Source organism: Bactrocera oleae, chromosome 3 (genome assembly GCF_042242935.1).
Source record: "Bactrocera oleae isolate idBacOlea1 chromosome 3, idBacOlea1, whole genome shotgun sequence".
Lineage (NCBI taxonomy): Eukaryota > Metazoa > Arthropoda > Insecta > Diptera > Tephritidae > Bactrocera > Bactrocera oleae.
The window spans coordinates 93,982,481-94,004,090 of record NC_091537.1 but is presented as its reverse complement, the minus strand read 5'-3'; the positions used below and the strand labels follow the sequence as shown (position 1 = coordinate 94,004,090).

General features: G+C 34.1%; 1 protein-coding gene across 5 annotated transcripts in view; it reads left to right on the top strand.

The window, feature by feature from the left end:
• The window catches only part of beat-Ic (beaten path Ic), a 191,904-nt gene that overhangs the window by 126,336 nt on the left and 43,958 nt on the right, over nucleotides 1-21,610 (top strand). For all 5 annotated transcript variants that reach the window (XM_070107273.1, XM_070107270.1, XM_070107271.1 and 2 more), the window contains one exon: nucleotides 6,513-6,935. In XM_070107273.1, coding sequence (XP_069963374.1) covers nucleotides 6,755-6,935 — 181 coding nt within the window. In that variant the 5' untranslated portion in view covers nucleotides 6,513-6,754. The remainder of the gene's footprint in view (nucleotides 1-6,512; nucleotides 6,936-21,610) is intronic.

Below are 21,610 nucleotides of genomic sequence, written 5' to 3'. Positions count from 1 at the left end.
AATATGAAGATACAAATTTGCTTGTAATCCATGACGATTTCGTCGAACAATGAATGTGGAATTCTTAAGCAAGTTATTGTTTTATTAGCATTGGGCTTTATAGCGAAGAGTCATACACATATAATAAAAATACATTCCAACCTCGTTTTATATCTGCTACATTCATAAACACTTTTATACCATCTGATCAAATTTGACACTGAATCTCATACTTATCACATTTCGGTTAATATTTTGAGCATAAAACATGTCTATTCTAGACTCGTACAAAAATATTATACTTGAATCCTTTGCAAAAGGTGAGTAGATGAAGAGATAATTGACGACCTAGCTTCATCAAACGCATCATGACTGGTGACAAGACATGGGCTACTGAATTTGATGTCAAAGCTGTTCAACAATCTAGTGAGTGGCGCTCATAAAATCAGCCAAAACCTAAAAAACCAAAATTCTCTGAAGGCACCAAAGGCAATCTCAAGCAAGGCGTACAACAAGAGTATGGTAATTAGGGCATACTTGTTTTGGTGTGTATAACTTCTTTTCTTATTTTGAAATAGTTTATATGTTAGTTATAAATCGTCTGCGGGAAATGTTAATCCACACAATGGTCAGTAAATCACAACTATAGATAACGTTTATTACCCTCCGCGATATTCCAAACACACAATTCCCTCACCAATTTGGTTTTGCTCGCATATCTTAAGTTCAAACTAAAACTATATATTCTATATCTATCTTCGCACAGTTTAAGCAATTGTAGCAGCATTTTTTCTTGTTTAAGATGCCGCGTTATAGTAGAAAGTATAAATTAACGCTTACAGATATACCGTTCTATGTTACATGAATGTACATACATATGTGTGTGTAAATAAGCATATCTTTATGCCGCTGGCGAGAATTGTAAATAAGGAGAAATGCTGGTGTAAAGAGAAGTCTTAACAGAAAGAAATAGTGGCAAGACTACGAGAAACTTAAATCTTCATTTTAATTATATTTCCACTGTAGCCATTTAAATCACACTTACACATTTACACTTCGCTAGACGCGCGACCACACACACACCCAATCACTACATGTGCGAAGCAATAGTTTGCTTGTCTTTGTGCTGGGCCATTTTACCGCACAGCCCAGTGGCCCTCGAGCGCCTTTAGCGACAAAATACACAAACTGCCAGGAGCAGACATCGCATTACGCTCTTCCAAAGCTGTGTGCGTATGTATACAGCGCCTGTAAGTATGTTTGAGTTTGACACAAACACGTACACACACACACACGTGGCGGGTGTTAGTAGGTTCGTGCGCTTATTTTCGTCCATATTTACACTCACTTTGTTGACGGTTTTAAACACATTTAGCCCGTTCGTTCGCCACGCTGGCGCAGTAAGCAAAAGTAAGCAAGAAAATAAGTAGCAAAATAAAAGCATAGAACCCCATTGTGGCGACACGAATGTGCATTACCGAAAAATGTTCAGCAGCAAATAACGGTTGCCGCTTCGATAGCTACCCGCTCCGCCGCCACGCCACGCTGTCATAGGTGGCTTGTAGTTGCCAAATTTGGCATTAAGATGACTGCCAAAACAAGCAAACAATAAAAAATGTGTTGAAACTAAAACCAAAAAGCAGAAAAATGTTGCAAAAAGCTCGACAAAAGAAGAAATTATATTGCGAGCAAGACTACTTTTGCCATTGGCAGCGGTATCCTGCATGTGTAGTCCAATGCACACAATAACTCGAGCTTACATAGAGCCGATTGTGTGTGTGTATATGTGGTTAAATGAGTATATAAATGTGCACTCATTAAGCGCGCAGCGTGAACTAACAAACAAACAATTGACAATGAGTAGACAAATAAGCGCTCGGAAACTACAAACCCACTAAAATTAGTGATAAAAAATGAATAAGAAAAACGAAAAATTGTATGCAGAAGGAACCGTGGATATCATGGAACGTGGCAAATGGAAGTACAAATGTCTCAGAAAACTTTTCCGTTCAGCCATTGCTGCCCTTCCCACTGAGCTGATCCGCTTTCGTAAATATCCACACGCACGTTTGTGTGTTTTAAATACTCGGTGCAAATGTGGAGTCGTGGTGCAATGCTCTGCGGCCCTACCACTGCCTATTTAGCCTAATGAGTGCTAAACTGCAGCTAAGGAATACAACAACAGCAGAGGACAAATGTTGCAATATGGCTGAGGACAGTCGGGTAGGCGCACGCAGCAATTACAAAGTTGGCACATTCTTTCCATTTGCTGCCAAAAAGGACCAAATCTTTAATAAACACAAACTTACAATTAAAGTATGAAATTTAGAATAAATTCTGCATGCTTTTTGAAGTAATTCTCAAATAAGCAGCACTAAAAACCATTACATTTTATTATGAATTGTTTGAGAATGCAAAAGACGTTTTATGCCTAGATTACTTACTGGATCCAGCTGTAAAATAACATCGTCGTGAGTTTTCCTTTAGTTCCAATCAATAATTGAGTAAAGCTCTGATGTAAACGGCTTTCACTTTGATTTTTTGTTGTTGTTGGTATGTTTATAGCAGAGATATGTGACATGTCAGCAGCTCTTGACAATACGTTTGCGCTTAAGCGTGAAATTCAAAATTGATTCTCTTTAGCCAAGAGCTGGCGTTTTTTGACACAGACGTACGATCAATATTGGTATGTGCACATGCATGTATATGTATTAGAGAAAACCGTTAGTCGGAGGACCTTAAAGTTACAACTTGGAGTAGCTCATACTTGGAGAGCCTTTCTTAGAGGGGTCTATCAACCGATTCTTCAGAGTGCGAAGCGACAAAAAAACATTCGATCTTATTGACCCACCCTAATATATATATTTACATATATATGTATGTGTGTATTGATGTATCTTACTTACGCTTACTTAGAGGCGCTGCTGTTGTAAGAAAAAAACTCAGACAATAAAAGCAACTGTCAAAATATAATCAGAAGCAATATCCGGCGTGCCTTTCTTATTGGAATGAGCGAAATGAAAAATGATAAAAATTCCAGCCAGTGTCTTTTTTTTGGTATTTTTAGAATGATAAATACAATAAAATTTTAATTTTGCTGCCACCGCAACAAAATTATATTAAGGTGCGGCTGGCACTATATGGAGTATGAGTTCGGATCCCGAAGGATCTCGAGCCATGGACAAAACAAACGCGCTTCCGAAGTTAATACTAAATTTTTGTATTTATATAACTTAGAAAATGAGAATTCGGAAAAAATTATATTAGTTTTTCGAGATGGTTTACTTCTCAAACTACACAAGAAGCGTGGGTATTAACAAAAAATTTTTATAAGCGTCAATAGATTTATTTATTATTCATTTTGTAAAGATGTGCCTATTTATTTCCTCCAGCTTGATTCATCACATCACATTCACATTTTTTTCCGATATAAAAAATAATTTTGATCATCTATGGGCTTTTTGTAGTAGTATCTGTAAATTGACTTAAAGAGATATGGCGATTTCATAATGTTCAGAATGAGGAGACAAATTCAGCTTCAAAATTTATAAGTCAGTAACTATTTATACTAGTACTGAAGCGAACTACATAAAAGATGTGAAAATAAGGTTATGCAAAAATGCTATACAAAATAATTGAGAATGGAGTCCTCGACGGTTCTTTCCAAATTTTTTGTCTCGTGACAATTTGCGAAACTATCGAGTGTTTGGTTTGGCACGAGCTTGGCTCTTCCTTTATTGTTGTTCCATTGTTTTACACACGAACGAATTTCAATTTGCTACTTCCAAACACCGCCGCTTATATGTTGTGTCACATCACCGAATCAAAAGGACATATTTCCGACGCTTTCTAAACTGAGACACTGTCATCTTCCGTGGAATTCCTTCGAACACAACCGCCTGCATGATTATGAAATCTTGCTCTCTACAAGCTTAACAAACATGTCTATACATATGGTGTGTATTTGAGTACATTTCTATGCTTATATGGTAGACACATAACCCTCGATGGGCTGAAAGTCCACACCGCTCTTTACAAGCAGCTTTTCTTTTCAAGGAAGCGTGAAATTGGGTAGGCGCTAGCGTTGGCGCTGAAGCTACGCCACCACATACGCTACTGTATTTATAAACGGTTTTACATTTAAACTCCTAAGCGCTTGTATATGGACGCGGCAATGAACGCAAGTTCGTTGGAATTCCACTCTGATCTTTGCTATGGCAAACAACAAACATTTTTCGTCAAACCCTCACACATACATAGGTGCATGTCGAACATCGATTAAGCACACATGCCTAGACACATCACGCATACATGCATACACGTACATAGATGTGGAAATGTTTTCACTAAGAGGCACACACTCACAGTCTTGTTTACTCGGCATTTTGCGGATGAAAGGATGTGCGTAAACGGCAAAAATATCACTAAATCACTATTTTACTCATTTCAATAATTCGCTTTGGTTTTTTCTTTATAACAACGCACACAAATAGTGCACACACTCACACGCACATTTACATATAAGATTACAAGCGCCTACGCTGTACAAAGTTTGCCTGTGTTGCCACACATTCTTTTTACTTATCAAGCCGGTTAAAATTTTGAAAAAGGTTCGCCATACTTCGCCTGCCATGACTTCAAGAAAAATTACTCCTTTCATAGAAAAAAACGCCAAGGTGTGGGAAGGTGCTCGAGTATAAGTGCTTATACATACTTGTATGCAGTTAGCTACTAAGGCATAAACAATTCGTAATATTTCATATGTGCTTACATAGTCGATAATTTCAAACTTCTATATATGCGAGCCATAATTTTCACAGAACAGGGTGGTCCAAAAAATAAGTTTTATCAATCTTAAAAGTACCGTCTCGTCACTTGTTCATAACATAGCACAGCTCTACAACAAAAAACGTTTTTGTTAGCAAATTTTGTTGTTTTCAAATCCTCAGATTACGAATTTATTCATGAAAGTATTGAGTGTCCTCTTTTTTTATGATTATTGCAATTGTTATATTAATATCAATTATCGGCTGGTTTTTAAGGCTTTATTAAATCAAACGTGGATATTTAACCCAATAAAAATTGAGTACAGTCTACCAGTGGCATAAAATAAACTCGATTATTAAATACGTTTACAAGTTAAGAATAGTATAAATAAGTAAAATAAACTTCAGCAAATCTTACAAAATTATAGATAGTTTCACGAATTGTGAACACGTAATCGATCTTATGTCTAGGGCAACAAAGCCACTGTATTTTAATAAGAAAAATCGATCATCAAACAAATTGAGGAATTTGTAATATATAAACATTGTTTGTTGAAGGAATGTATTGAAATTTTAAAGATCTCATATAGTATACTATCAAATATTACATCTAGTGGTCAACCCTGTAATCCATGCTGATTGTTTTAGTCGTATTGCATACGTGTAGGCGCTAAAGCAGATATAGTCATTGGGTTAACCGTTAACAGTTCATGCGTTAAAAGTATATGCGTTTATAAAATTAAAGTGCTGTTAAATTAAATAATGCGTAAGACCTTTACTAGTGCCTTTACTGCCTACTAGGGCATCTATATGCAAGCCTTTTGTATAAAATATGGTCGAGATGTAATTTTTTATTTTTCTAAAGAACTTCAAATATTCAGAAGACGTTTGGGCAACCTAAAAATGCATGAAGTAAAATTATTAAATAAAATACGTAGCTTATTTGTTGAATAATAGTTAGAAACTAGTTAGACTAAATCTTTTTATCAAAACCTCCTACATTCAAGGATACGCTCTTATAATATGCGCTCCCAATAACCTTTTCCAGCTCGCTTTGATTTTGCTTCAGTGTTCCTGCAGGATATTTTTCTGCCAGCTAATAAATATATAGGTATATATATATGTATGTAGAATCCAATATATAGAATACACATGCAAACAAATATATGAACGCATATATATTTTGCACTTTGGCCTGGAAGGATGCTCCTGTTCTATGCTTGTTTACAAACCCTTTTTATACACTCGGTGCCTATGCGATGGCAATGATTGAATGAAGAGTGTTGAATGAGGTTAATGTGTGAGTGTTTCATACGTGTGTACGATTTTTCCGCTCGAATTTCTTTTATATAAGCACATTTTTTATTTTGCAATTTTTTATTTACTTTGCTATAATATTTCATGTTCTATTTTCCTTCCACATGGCCAACTCAATCAATTTAAAATGTGGGACTTTTTAAGTGTGCTATAATAATCACGCGATGATTTCAATCGATGTGGTTGAAAAGAAAAAAAGTTTAAAGCTTTTGAATGGTTTACAAGAAAAATACTTATATGTAATTATTAGGATTTGGATTTTTTGCTTATACTTGTATAGTATATATACATAATATGACTTCGTAGTTTTGCATATAGAAATACTCACACACTAAGCTTTTAAATTCTTACTTATATAAAAAATATTGGAATTATACATATTATTCGAAACAATAAACTAAAAATCAATAAAATTATATATAGTTGGTAAATTCCATATTCGTTTTACAGAGTATTCGTGTAATATGTGCAGATTTTAGACAGTAAAGCCTGAAGTTAAGAATCAAATCTAACAAGTCCGCCCACAAAAGCTCATTCGCAACAGCTGTCACCATCGATAATGCCGAAGGCCGCCAATTGAGCAGATATGCGCGAATAATGCTAGCCAACAAATTGTCTATAAAATCCTACATATAAAAGAGTATAAGACCTACGTACATTCAAGCCCACTGTTGGGTAGTTAAAATATCAAAATGCCAGCGAGGCTACTAACAACAGGAACTCATAAAGCACAGCATAATAAAGCTCTAAATTGGCATAAAGACAGAGCAAGTGGCATGTGGACATATTGTGTGAGCAAACCATCTGCTATTTATGCGTGTGAAACATGGTTGAGATGGTGTTTGGTACTGACGTGTCTGCTGATAATCCCAGGTGAGTGTTTATTGAAAGTATTGCAAGTATGTACCATATATAATATATGCGCTATTATTAAGCCATATACACATTTAGATTAAACTTTAAATGTGAAATATTATTCGATCCATATTGAAATAAAAAAACTTAGCTAAAGTTCCCATATATGTTATCACTGATATCTCTTATATATAATACTTTCGTGGTACCAAAGACGGACGTCCAAATATCGCCCAGATCGAACCTAATTCTTTACGTTCCTTATTTATTCCACAACGTTTCGTCGTTTCTATTTGCTGCCATAATACTAAATTAAATTGGTTAAATTGTCGGAAATTTAAGCTTTGGATATTGGTACAAAAATCTCACTACCAATAATAACCATTTTGGTTGCCTAATTTTATGAAGGTTATCGCAAGAGAAAAATAATAAAACTATGCCAAATTTTCAAATTTCATCAGTAAAACAGCAACCAATATTTGTAGCAACACACATTTAGTGTGTGTAAAAATAAGAGATTGTGTATGTTGATGTAGAATAGGCCACAAGGGAGCTGACAATTGATAGGTATGCTCATATATATTTATATATATTATTAACCACGCGTAAAATGTTTATTGTGCTTGGTGATTTTCAAACGCAAATTTGTTCGGATATGCTCTATTGAGAATGAAAAGGATAATACCGCTGTTTTTACAGCGTTTTCCGCAGTTAATTTTTATTAGCTGTGCAAATGCAATTTAATCCTTAAATTACCATTTTATACAAACAAGAAAAAAATGTAACTTCGATTGCACCGTAGCTAGAATACCTTCCACAAATAAATAATTTTTTAATCAAGAAGAAAAGCTTTCCATATAAGCACTTGATTCCGATCCCTCAGTTATATGCTATAGTGGTGCGATATAAAAAATTTTTTGGGATACTGCAATATTGCCTTGGACAATAACCCGTGTAAAATTACTTAAAGATATCTCCTCATATGACAAAGTTTTCCATACGAGCACTTGATTAGAAGCGAGCACTTTATGCTTTATGTATATGCTATTGTATAGTGGTCCGATGTCAGCGGTTCCTCCAAATGAGCAGCGTGTTGATAAGAAAAGGTTGTGTAGAATTTTCTGGTCGATCTTTCAAAAGCTGACGGACTAGCTCACATATACAGATGGACATACGGATATGGACAGATCAGCTTAGTTCGTCATGCTGATCGTTTATATACAATATTTAACAGAGTATTCGACTCTGGGTGTTACAAAATTCATGGCAAACTTGATATACCCTGTTCAGGGTATAATTATGTGTTGCGTAAAAGTATTCAAAAACATTAGTGACATCCACGTTTTTGTGTAAGTAGTAAAACTGCGGCATGGATAAATGAAAGTTCAATCAAAGCCTGGGTGTTCAGTTTTAGTTAAAATAATCATGATATTTAAAAAAAAAGTAATAAAAAGAAATTTGTTAGATCTAAGTATAAAATTTGTTTATTTAAATAACACGACACACACAGGAGTGTCAAATATAGCAATTTTACATATACTTTGACAATTGAACAAAGTCATTGTATTATCTTACTTTGAGTGTAACTTTGAAATTCACGCCGGTGAACTGTGTGTACTTTTTTTTGTTCTTATAATTTCACTTGGCGCTTTTATTTTCAATCTATTATTTTTGACGAAACTTTTTGAAATATTATTGCTGCTTTCTTATTTTAATTTTTATTTGTAATGATTACCATTACCATCTAATTGTTTTGATATTTAAATTATTTATTCCCCGTTCACCATTTTATTGTTTAGCAGTTTTATTATATTAGATATTGCATATTTTCTTTTGTTGTTCTCAATACTCCTGGCCAAGAGCGAGGGCTTAAAACTTTTGTAGGGATGTTGATATCCCTATTAGAGTAAGCATAAACTATTATATTCTGGTGTTATCTTTCTTATAAAAAATTCGACCGACTTCGATTTTTAAAGTTTTAAATAGCTATAAGGTCATTAGTTTTACATGAGCGTAGTAAAGAAACGAAAGTGGTAATAATCTGAAAAAGAAGACGGATCACTATGAAGAAAAATCACAATAAGTAAGGATAATTGTGCAAAAATGTGGAAGATATAAAACGCACATTACAAGAAAGTATACTTAATAAAAAAAATACAATACGATAAAAAAAAATATTTAAGGGAAGAAAAGCTGAGCATGACATAAAGCTTTAAGCGAAAAATCAAATATCATAGTAAAGAACTGAAAAGTAGCTACAGCTAAAATGGCAAATAAAACCGACGATTGCGCAGCAATAATAATATTGTCAAAATGCGGCACAAAAAAGTAAAACCAAAAACAAAAACAAATCATAATTTTTTGCGTGATGAAGTCGCGTTCGGTCGGATTAAATGGGATTTTCTTGCAATTATTGCAGTTTTTCTTAGTTATTACTTCTTCATTGCGATGAACTCGTCGTCGTTGCCTCTATATACTTGCATTATATTACATATACCTAAAATATACATACCGATATGTAAGCTCTTGAGTATATTTGCCGTGTCTACACTTTCTTCGTATTGAACTACGTGAGCACAAGAAGATTGCAATAAAAGCAAAAGTAACGTTATTAATTCGCAATGGCATTCTCTCGATCTGTGACTAGAATATTTGAAAATAAAAATTATTTCAATAGTAAATACCAATACTATGAGGAATTGCAGAAAAATAATAATTAGTTTCGCCAATTATTACTTTTAAAATATTCAGTTCAAATGCTATACAATGCGACAGCACAAGTTTTTGATATATAAATTTTTTTTTTTTTAAATAAATGAAAACATATGTAAACTTTTGTTTATAGAGTATACAGGATAGGAAGACATTTAATTTCTCAAAGATTTAGATCCGTCGATATCGGAATAAGTTGTTCAGAGCGGAGCTGCTATACGAACTGACCGCTCAAAATCAAGTTTTTGTATTGGAAACTTTTTTCGTTTTGAAGGGCACCGAAATTGATGTATTTTCATGTATTTGCCCAATCAAGCTTTTTCTAATAATATACACGAAATATGCATTTCTATTAATTAATATAATTGTTTTTTTTTCTATATATATTCTCTCACACAATGCCATGGCCAGGTGCCAATAATTTGTAATACTCACCCGCATTAAGTCGAATATTAATTGATTTTCTTAATCTTCCATCTTTATTTAACCTGAGAATCAAAGATGAAAGCGAACACAAATGTCTAAACAAGCTGTCACTTTCATAAATGACAAAAACGCCAGCACCTGCTTGATAAATGCGGATTTGATTCATGCACGCACACACTCACAACACATATGGAATAACGGTACACACATATGTAGATGTATGTAAGCTTAAGAAAAATATTTACCCACATACTACATATGCATGTAGATATGTGTCCTTGCTTGCGTGTGCACAATTGTTTGTACACGCATACAAAATTGGCTCGGGGCTGCACATAAATTATGTTTGGACAATTAATTAAAAGTGAAAACCACTAGCAAAATACAGAACTAGCGAAAGGAGCGGAATGAAAAGAGCCAAGCGAGAAGGTGTAAATAGACGTTGTAACAAAAACGTAGCCAAATCGCCTCGAAAATATATATGGTAAAGCACCACTTATGATTTACATAAGTGCAATAACTGTACATGTGTGCGCCGCAATAAATGTATTGTATGTGTGTCGGAATACGGTTGAGTGTGCCGGTGAACCGCCCAACAACGTTCGATCAGCATTAAAACACTCTCACCTTTGTTACGTGCTTGCTTGATAAATGGAGTTTTCGGTTAGCAAAGACACTCACGCACATAGCCACCCAGCACGGCTGTTGTTCTTGTGCATTTCACACACGCACACACACACGGAATTGAAGCTGGCACAGCCACATTGAGGTGCTCGGAAAATGAATCCTCACCGCTAAAAGTCCTCTGCACGACTCCACTTTACACCATAGTTTCTCTCGATCCTCGTACGCAAACACAATTACATTCAAGCAACAACAATGCGGAATTAACAAAAGCAACAACTAGATTTTACGTTTGCTCGCCATTTACAGATTTGTATTTATGTACACACGCACACTCATACACGCACATACACTTGAGAGTACAAATAACAATTTAATAAATTTTGCGAAATTCCTATTCTTCCAGCATCACACCAAACAAAGGCGCGCAAACAACAGCAAATGCGAGCACACAAAATCCCAGCATTTCCACCCATATTTATGTATGTGTGCGTGTGTCGGGCGTGTCTTTGCACACGGCATTCGTTCAGGCAGGTGTTCAAATCGCCTCCACCCCACACGAACATCCACGCCACACGATAATTTTATGGAGCATATTTGTTGTTGCCTTGCAAACGAAATTGAAATCTCATAATCAGCATTTCTGGGCAACCGTAAAGTCAAATGAATTGCTGCTGATTATTGCATTTTATTACAAGTACACTGTTGCTGACTTTGATTTTCAAATCACAAGCGCACTTATTAAATGTGAATGTGCTCTTATATTTACATAACGCTAGTTATGCGTGTGTTGGTATGTGTGTGTAGAACAATAACACATATGCATATACACGTATGTGCATTGGTGTTGTGTATATATGCACTTAATAATATTAGGAAGCCGGGATGTAGGTGTGTCTGTGCGGCTGTGTGAGCACACATTCCCATTGCGCGCCAATAATTCGATTTTACTTTTATGTTTCAACATTGTGTTTTTGTGTACGTGGCAGCTTTATTGAAATTTGATTTAAGTTCTGAGTGTGAAGTATCTATACGGGTAGTACGCGGACCTAAGCAAATATATAAGCTTGTATAGCATATATGTATATACGTAATACACAAACGTATCTTGCATCACGTACATAGCTCACACATAGTAACGTACCGTAAGCCGCAGAAAGCTACGCTTATTTAATTCGAACTAGTATTTTTAGTAGCTACAAACAGATCAGTTCATATCGGTTATAGTGCCAATAAATCGCCCTTGTAACGTGGATTAAAAAATAATCTGTATTTTCAATGAAAAAAAATAGTCAAATTACTATATTTGGCTTAAACATATAATTCAGATTGATTTTCATCAGTTAGTCCACTCATGGTTTAACGCGTTATATCCACATATAGTACATTAAATTATATAGAAGCCCTTAAACTTCGATTTTGAACTCACTACAGTTCGCAAATTTAAACTTGCTTTTACGGTAAATGCCGTTGAGAAATGCAAAATAAAATTTAATCGATTTATTTCTATAATATGTTTTTACTTCTGGGTCAAAGTACAAATTTATGTTTTTGGTAGTTGTTATTACATTAAATTTTACTGTTATATAGAATTGATTTTATTGAATCTCGTTATGCGATGCACAATGAATGCAATCAGTTTTTTGCTAATTGCTTAAATTAGTTAAAGCCCTTTAAAAGCTCTAACGCACCCACATTTAATGCGTTTATATATATATATATATATATATATATATAGTTGCATTTGTAAATTACATGGAAACATACGTACATACATACATACATATGTATATGCTTATTGTTGGTATATATTTATAGATAGATTTATGCAGGCATAAAATCGCCATGAATTCAGTGTTGTTCATAAGTGAATTTTATAATTATAAATAAATTATTGTCATGAGAGGCAAACCTACACACATAAATGATTTCAATCGTTTTGCCGACATTTAATTTATGATTTTTTATTTGCATGATTTAGCAATCATAAGCTGGCAAATTATTATTTGCTGTTGACAACTTAGTCTCCGTTGCCGAACCATGAATACAGATGCGTTCTGTTATTGTACCATAATTTGTATTTAATTTATTACAACAATAATTTCCAATTGCTATTTTATTTTGTTGAAATCTAAAATTTAAAACAAAAACAATTTTCGAGCAGTTTTCAATATATTAATATTTTATGAGCATATATGTGGGGGCATGTAACTTGAGTGATGCATCAAACATAGCGTTGCTCCGTTAATAATATTTATTATTTACAATATCCACTTGAGATTTTCAAAAAATGGTTTTTATTTTGTACATGCACATATCAAATGTGCATCTATTTGAAAATATAGTTTAAAGGCATTTTTCTCGAAACGATGTTTTCAAAATCGTTGAAGAAATTTTCTACGAAGCGGAAGGATCGATTGATTTGAAGTTTTCGTACGATCTTCTTACATATATTTTTCAGGCAATGGTTGAGGCAATAAGATTTTTGATTAAAATTTCGACTTTTAGGCCACTCTGAAGTGTGATTTTTCAATAAAGATTTCAGTGAAATCTGATAGAAAAAAAAGAAAGAGGAAACGTTAACTTCGGCGGCACCGACGCTATAATACTTTTCACAGCTGCATTTTTGGAGCATAAAGGTGTATGAAAAGATCTTTATCTTGACTTTGATCGGTTAGTTTATAGGTCAGCTATATGCTATTCTAGTTCGATATCGGCGGTTGCTACAAAAGAGCAGTTTCTTGGTGCGAAAGGGACGTGTACAAAATTTCTGGTCGATATCTCAAAAACTTAGATATTAGACTCGCATATATACAGACGGACCAACGGTCATGGCTAAATCGAGTCTGATCCTCACAATGATCAACTACATATCCATATACATGGTATGGCCCCCGATGTTTCCTTTTGCGTGTTACAAACTTTGTGGCAAACTTAGTATACCCTATTCAGGGCTTAATTATCGAAATTGTTAGCCAAGTTGTTCCTAAACTTCCAGAGCAATATCTTCTTTCCGGTTGAGAATATTAAACGCCTGCTGTCTTTCTCTTAGCAACTGTTGAGCTTCATAAAATTTCTTTAATTTTTTCTTATTTCCTATTATGCATATATAACTTCTAAACAAACTATAAAGAGGGGCGCAAATTTTCTGATTAATAATTTTTGGATTAAAAATTTAATGAAAATTGAAGTTTAATTTTTAATCCTAAAATTTAAATGGGAAGCGAAATATAACCTGGTTTTGATTGGACATTTAGTTTTAAATCCAAAATGTTTGGGATTAAAAATCAAAAATTAAATTTTAATTGCAAAATCAGAATTAAAAATGGATGAAATGTAAATCGCTTGAATGACCACTGCTCTTGAATATTGAAGATGTGTGCTTTGTGCGGGCTCCAATTTTAAAATTGTAGAACCCAAGCGCGAAACAATGCAAACACATTTTTTTATTTTATTTTTAATTATAAACATCGGATTCGCATTTTTTTCAATCCCCTATTTGGTATAAGAAATTTGAAAATTATTTGAATTAGGATTTTTAGGGAAAAAAAATTTTAATATCAATTAGTTTTTAATGAAATTTTTTCAACTGCTCGCATTTCTCTATATGCCCAGGTGGTTGTCATTTGTCAAGCGTATCCACAATATCTCTGTATGTAATGTTCGCTACAAACATCAGCATAACACATGCTTGAAACCCCTACGTTGGCTGGATATTATTTTCATCTTAATCAACGCACCACCCTCACATAATCTGACAGAAGCCGAATACAACTCAACAACAATAACGATGAAGTCCATTGACATGACTTTATTAAATGCTTATATCCTTATCAATTTCAATTGAATTACGCTAAAAGAAATCCTATCGGCTGGGGATAATAGGTAATCGTACATTCCACTCAGACGCTGGTCGAAACAACGTGGATTATGTGCTTACACACTAACATAATCGCATTCGTGCGTTCGAGAACGCGTGTATAAGTGTGTGGAGAGAAGTATATCACATGACTTTATATAACAGACTATTTCTTTCTGCGGCTATAGCAATAACGAGGGCATAACCGCAGTAAAGGAAGTGTAACTATTAGTCAGAAATTTGTGGAGATATGTGAAATTTGATTGGAATGTACCAAGCTTTGGCTGAATTATGTTTGTAGGAGTAGTTGACCACTTGTAGATTCCCTTACGTATGTATGTATGTGAGAAACGCCAGTAATTAATAAAGTAATATTTATATATAAAAAAGAAGAGCATAAGTATGAATTTCAAGTTTTGAACTCTTTCAATATTTTTTTCATCTTTTCTACTCAATTTAATTTTGCCATACTTCACGTCCTCCAAAAATGTTCTAAATACTCATTTGCATTTCTGTCTCCCTAAACATGCTTCCTCTGAATTTTAAATTCAAAGATAGATTATTCTTTACTTTAATAAAATAGAGCTTTATAAACAAAAGCTAAGAGAAAATATCAATTTATAGTAAGCATGTTGTTTTGAAATTCTTTTCAGCTCTTGCAGTAACAGCCTCAAATATTGTTTTCATTAAAATTGCTGCTTAAATCTTTCCCCACAATTAATTTTTTTTTATCACAAAACAAAACTGTCTCGACTTGTCTTATCTATGGTTTGGACACATGTGCAAATTTAGTCTGCAGCACATATACAAAGTTTACTTGACACATAGGCATATACCATATATTATATACATAATATTGTATATATGTATTTGTATTTTCTTGCTGGCTGTATCTCTAATAAAACTAAGAGCTATACTCAATCAAAATTCAAACATTCGGTGCTTGCATTACAAACATATGGATTGGTTAATCGCTTGGTTAGGCTTAAGTGTTTCTGGGCCCACATAGCCACCAATATATATTTCAATATACATAGTATATGAAATCTTATACGACGATATATATCGTCGTGTGTATATATGCGTATGCATATCCAGTTATCCGCCCATAGATTTGTTGTTATATAAGATCTGTTTGCTTGTTTGTTGTCTCCGGCGGGTGTAAGGATTTGACAGGCAAATAACAACAATATATACGTAATCAAACAGCTTTCGGAGGCAATTGCTTGTTTTCACTTGTACTTGTACTGCCTCTTGGCTATTTACTACCCAGCTGTCGGTGAACTAAAATGAGACATTGGACTTGGCGCGGCGTCGCGTGTATAATGTTAACAACGAAAACAATCCCCTAAGCCTACGAATCTGTTGTTGTTGTCTATTTCACAGCAATTAATATAGGGTTGTCAAAGGCATTGTCGAAAGTGGCGATGAAGTTGGACGTGGCGAGTATTAAACGAGACTGCGTGTAATCCGTCAGAAATATGAGCCTAAATTAAATATTACAAGTACATATATCTATAACATAATCTCTCACGCTAAAGCAAGTGTATATTATGTATTTATAGACTATTTTCAAATAGATTCAACTTATTCGAAGTGACTATGTAGATCGTAAAATTACAAATAAATTTATATAGATTTATTATTGTTTTTATAATAGTATGAAAATATATACGGTTATTTTTCAGTTCATTATTTTTAGTATCAGCCATTTCACCATTCACCATAATTTTCGATTTCCGAAATCAATGTCATATACGAGGTTTAATGCAATTGAAAAAAAATATTTTTAAAATTTGCCGAAAGTCGAAATATACTATATAAATAAAAATAATAATAAATTCTATATTTAGTTGGTTGATAAATAAATTAATAACAGAAAATTGGAATATTGCAACCAGCTAATACGTTAGTTCGCACTCAATACACAGTCATGATAATTATAATAAATGAAAATTTGTAGCTTCCGGAAATCAGTGATTCATCAAGAGATAATTTGCATAGTGGCAGTATGATGTGAAACAAATGTACGTCTCACCAAATAACATTTCGTTGCATATTGACCTCATGCGCAGTGTAAATTGCAAACGAATTTCATAATGCCAAACCATATGTTCACCGAAACGGAAATTGGATGCTGAACAAAATTCGCATTTGCAATCAACTGAAATGTACTATATATACATATCTACACGCACGCATATCTACATATGCGCATTACCTATTTTGTACACCCTAAAATTGAATCAAGATCAGTGTTTCGACATGAAAATATAAACAATACCGGCGGCGGAATATAAATCAAAAGGTTGCGGCCAAAAATTTGTCATTAAATCAAATACGGTATGCTTTGTGGACTTTTTTCTTTCCAATTCATTCTAGCATGAAATTAGTTTGAAAATGAGTGTATTCAAAGAAATTTTCGAATTTTTTCAACAACTCTGAAGCGAACGAGTGTAGTGAGGCGGTTAATACCTGCATTTTGCTATCTTTTTAAGTGAAAAATGAAGCGTATATTAATAATTCAAGAAAAAGGTGATTGTATGTGATAATTTTTGCAATAACAATTAAACCTTTTTTTTTTCTTTTGTAATCGCGAAAATATTAATTTACAATATGTTTCAAATTTTCAAGAATTTAATTTAATTCCAAAAATCGGATCAAAATTTTAAAATTTAATCCAAGAATCTCCAACCGCACATGTGACTGGATATTTGAAAAATTCCGACTGTCAATTTAGCATCTTGAAAGCGTTCTTAAGAAACAAAACGCATTTACCATCTATCTGCCTCCCTCGAAAAATTCTCTAGTGATGTGCCAAAAAATTCAAAAAAAAAAACTATTATACTACAATATATGGCAACATGTTGCGAGAGTATAAAAAATATAAGCATTTCGATAATATAGAAACAGATCACGGACGTGATGTTAAAATTAAAATTTTGTGCTTTTTATGATTTGAAAACGGCTCCATTGCATATCTCCACCAGTTTACGCCAATTTTCGATGACCCAGTGCAGCATTTCGGCTGGAATTTAACTTAACCCCATAGAAAATAATCCAGAGACGTTCAACGGCATGATCTTGGCGGCCATTTGACTAGGCCATTTCTCATAATTTACTAGTCGCCAAAGTTTTCACGCAATGTGTCCATGTTTAAACGTGAAACATGAGGCGGCGCACCGTCTTGTTGGACATAGAAATCGTCCGCTTCGGTTTCACGAAAATCCGGAAAAAAAGTTGGTCAATATCGTGTTAAAACGCTCACCACAATAGCGACTATTGTGTTTGTTGACGAAGCCATTACACCATAAATGGCCTCATCTGAGTCGACCGTGCTTTGCGCGAAAAGCTCTTAAGTAGCCATCGGAGAACATGAATATGCGCAATAATTTTGGGCAATTTCCATGTGCTGCACCAAAGTGAAATGGCAAACCTTATTGAACGCACTAACAAAACCTGACATAAATCCGTAAACAAACATAACCACCACGAGCTGTTAAAATCACGTCATCCCTATTGGTGGACGGATTATTTTCTAATTGAATAGGGCATATTATTTTTGCCACGAAGTTTATAACATCCAGAAGGAAATGTCAGAGACCTTATAAAATATATATATGAATGATCAGCCTGACGAGCTAAGTCGATTTATTTATGTTCGTCTGTAATACGCGAACCCTTAGTTCCTCCCTTCCCCTCCCTTAGTTTTTAAGATAACGATCTGAAATTTAACACACGTCTCTTTCTCCCCAAGAAGCTGCTCATTTGTGGGAACCGCTAATATTAGCCTACTATAGCATATAGCTGCCATAAAAACTGAACGATCGGAATCAAGTCCTTGTATGGGAAATTTATTTGGCGAGGTACCGTCACGAAATTTGGCACTCATTATTACCCAATGCAATGCAATAATAGCCAAAATATTGTTTAGATCGGACCACTATATATATATTATAGTTGTCTATCCGATCAAAATCAATTTTTTGTATATGTAGAAATCAAAAAATATGTTATTAATTTTTAACTCCTATTTTGGAATATGAAGTCTCCTCGAAATTTATAAAAATTTTTAGTAAAAAGGAGCAAACGAATGAATTTTTCGGGCGATATTCGCTACAGTCATCTTAAATATTCAATAGAATATTTTGTATTTAATAAATTTAATACGAGAACCTTTAAACACTTCGGTATTAATAACGAATACCATCGCATATAAAAGCTTTAAGGATTTGTTTTTCAAATATATCCTCTATATACAACCATTCCGAACAATAAAGCAAGCTCTTGTCGCAACACTTTGGGCATTACCGTTCTTCTTAAGCAATTATAGAGTTTGCAATTTAATTAAAAGTCTCAGGATTACTGCACCGCTCCTCAGTGTAAATTCAATATAGTTGTTTATCCAACTTATTTATTTTGTTGTCAACAAACGGCGGCATTTTTTATTAAATTGCTTTTGTTACCTTCCCATTGAAGCAAAATTAAATTTAATAAAAAAACAGCGTTTTCACTTGATTTACTCGTCAAGAAATAAATCAATGCCATCAATCTAATATTTGCTTCGTTTTCTCCTTCTACCTTTCCTCTCCCTCTTTTCTCCGTTCCTCCCCAGCAGTAATGCGCAAAGTTTATTTTTAATTTAGCCAAGTAAATCAGTAAAATTTTTACACTTCCGCTACATTACCTGCAATTGCCTAGCAGTTGGAAAAGGGAGCAAAACCGAAAACTTCCGTAATGCCGCCTCCAACATATACACACACATAAACACTTGCGTTGCCAAGGAAATTTCGACCGTTAGTCAGCAGTACGACAGCCAGCGGCCAGTAATAACAACATTTTAGCGACATCACTGAAATGTTGTGACACAAATTTTCAGCTGTCACTCGGGCGTCGTGCGGACGTATTTACTTTGTTCTTGTTTTTATTTATTTTTCTTTTTTTTGTTTTATTTTTTGGTTGATCATAAAAAATATGGGTTTTTTTTTGCCTGCGAAGCTTTCGATAATTTTCGAATTTCCATTACATTAGTAAAACAAGCAAATTTCCCGCTTTCACTGCGGGTTGGCATTGGCTCAGAAAAAAGTTTTTACACACGGCAAAAAACAAATTTGTTGTAGGCGAGAAAGTGGAATTCAAATGTGTTTTCTTGTTTTCGCTTGAACTGTATAACACACAGCGTTCGGCTTTCACCCCCTAACCGAGAGAACCGAGCGTGTATTAATAGGCACGTCCTTCACTGACTGGACTGGACAGCGCGTGCAAATTGAGGTATAGCGTAAAATGGCTAGAAAACACCAGCATGAAAACTTTTCTAATTCCAATACGCTTATACAAACAAATTTTATTACAACGAAAAATATCACTTTGTTTTACTTTTGAAATTTTTTGTTTGTTTTTGCAACATTTTATTTGTGTGTTTTCAATTTGCATGCTTGCCACTGGGGCGGCAAAAGGTCAGGTTGGTGTGAATCAACCAATGTTTTGTGAGTTCAGTTTTCAGTCTATTTTTTTATTTTGAGTTTTCAATTTTTCAATTTGACTATTTTTAATATTGTTCGCAACGGCGGTTGATACACCCATTATTAGCAGTTATTCCCTTCTATCCTCCCCCTTCTCAGCAAGCTTTGTTGTATTATTGTATTGACTTTTGTTGTTGGCATTAAAGTTTCCTCTTCATTTACTGGCAAGCTGGTTAGGCTGACCAACGGTGCTTTGTTGATATAAAAACGTGGTTAGTATAAAATATATACACACATTGAAAGAGATATTTAGTTGCTACAAATCGGCGCAGAATTTTTATGCAAGGTAGCATTGTCACGAGCTCCAACATTATGAATGGCTACGAAAAAAATACTCGTTTTATGGAGGATATGATAGGTACAAACATTTAACGGTTGTAAAATAATTGCTTGACTTGAATTCAATTGCAAAGATATTACGTCGTGTTTTTGCGCTTCCTTTATTTCCTTTATCTCACTCCCACATTTTACTCACAGTTCACACTCTGAATTTCACGCTTATCTAATGCAATTTTTTTTGCATATTTGATGAGCTCGTGGCACAATCGCAGTCTCATTGGCTATAAATTTCAAACCAGCCGAAATATTTGAACAGAATGCCACTTACATCCCTCCATAACCGAAACTCTGCTCAGCGCACAGATTTTTGCTATCGAATCGATTGTGAACATTTGTTGAAGCATAGCAAATTAAAATTCCACTTTGACGTTGGGAAATTCAATTACACTCATTTTTTCCCTATGCCTCTTTGCTTGATGTCTTCTGCTGCAGAATTTTTTCTGCTTTCCAACACAAAAATACTCACAGTTCCGTTGTGTCTTCTGCTTTTGGCAATTTATTTGTCCTCGAAAGTGGCGCGAATTTGTCAATGCACTGCGAATCAGCGACGATTCGGGTGCCGAGTGTTTTAATATACTGAAAATGTATTGAAATAGAAATGTTTGGATTGTGTTAGATATTGGAAGACAGGATACAATTTTTAGCCAAGCAATAAATTCCGCTTTCAATTTAATGGCATTAACACTTCGCGTGATATTCGTATGTATTAGCGCCCGCATTCAATTTATATGCAATACAAATAATATAAAATTGTATACTTTTTTGTGTCCATAATTAAATATTTATTGTGTCAGAACACGCTTTTCTCTTATTTCATTCACAAACATATTCCCCCTCACTATTCATTACTCACTTACCATACTGTATTAAACAAACAAGAATATTTAGATCCACATATCCACATATGTGTGTATTTATGTGTGGCTTTCATTTGTCACCTTCATAACGGAATTTTTACTTTTATAGTTTCGAAGCACTTTACTCTAATGCAGTCCGTAAAAATAAGAATGCAATCAAAAAAGTACAAAAGCTGCGTAAAACTGACGAGCGAAAAAAGTCACACACTAAACAAAAACATATGCGGTCTGAGGGCTGAGGAAAAATGCATACATGTCATAATACTAAATACAACATTCATCTCAGGAAAACGGGTCTCCATGAAAAATACACGCTGAATTTCTCAAAGTATGACGTTGAGAAAGTATTGTGCT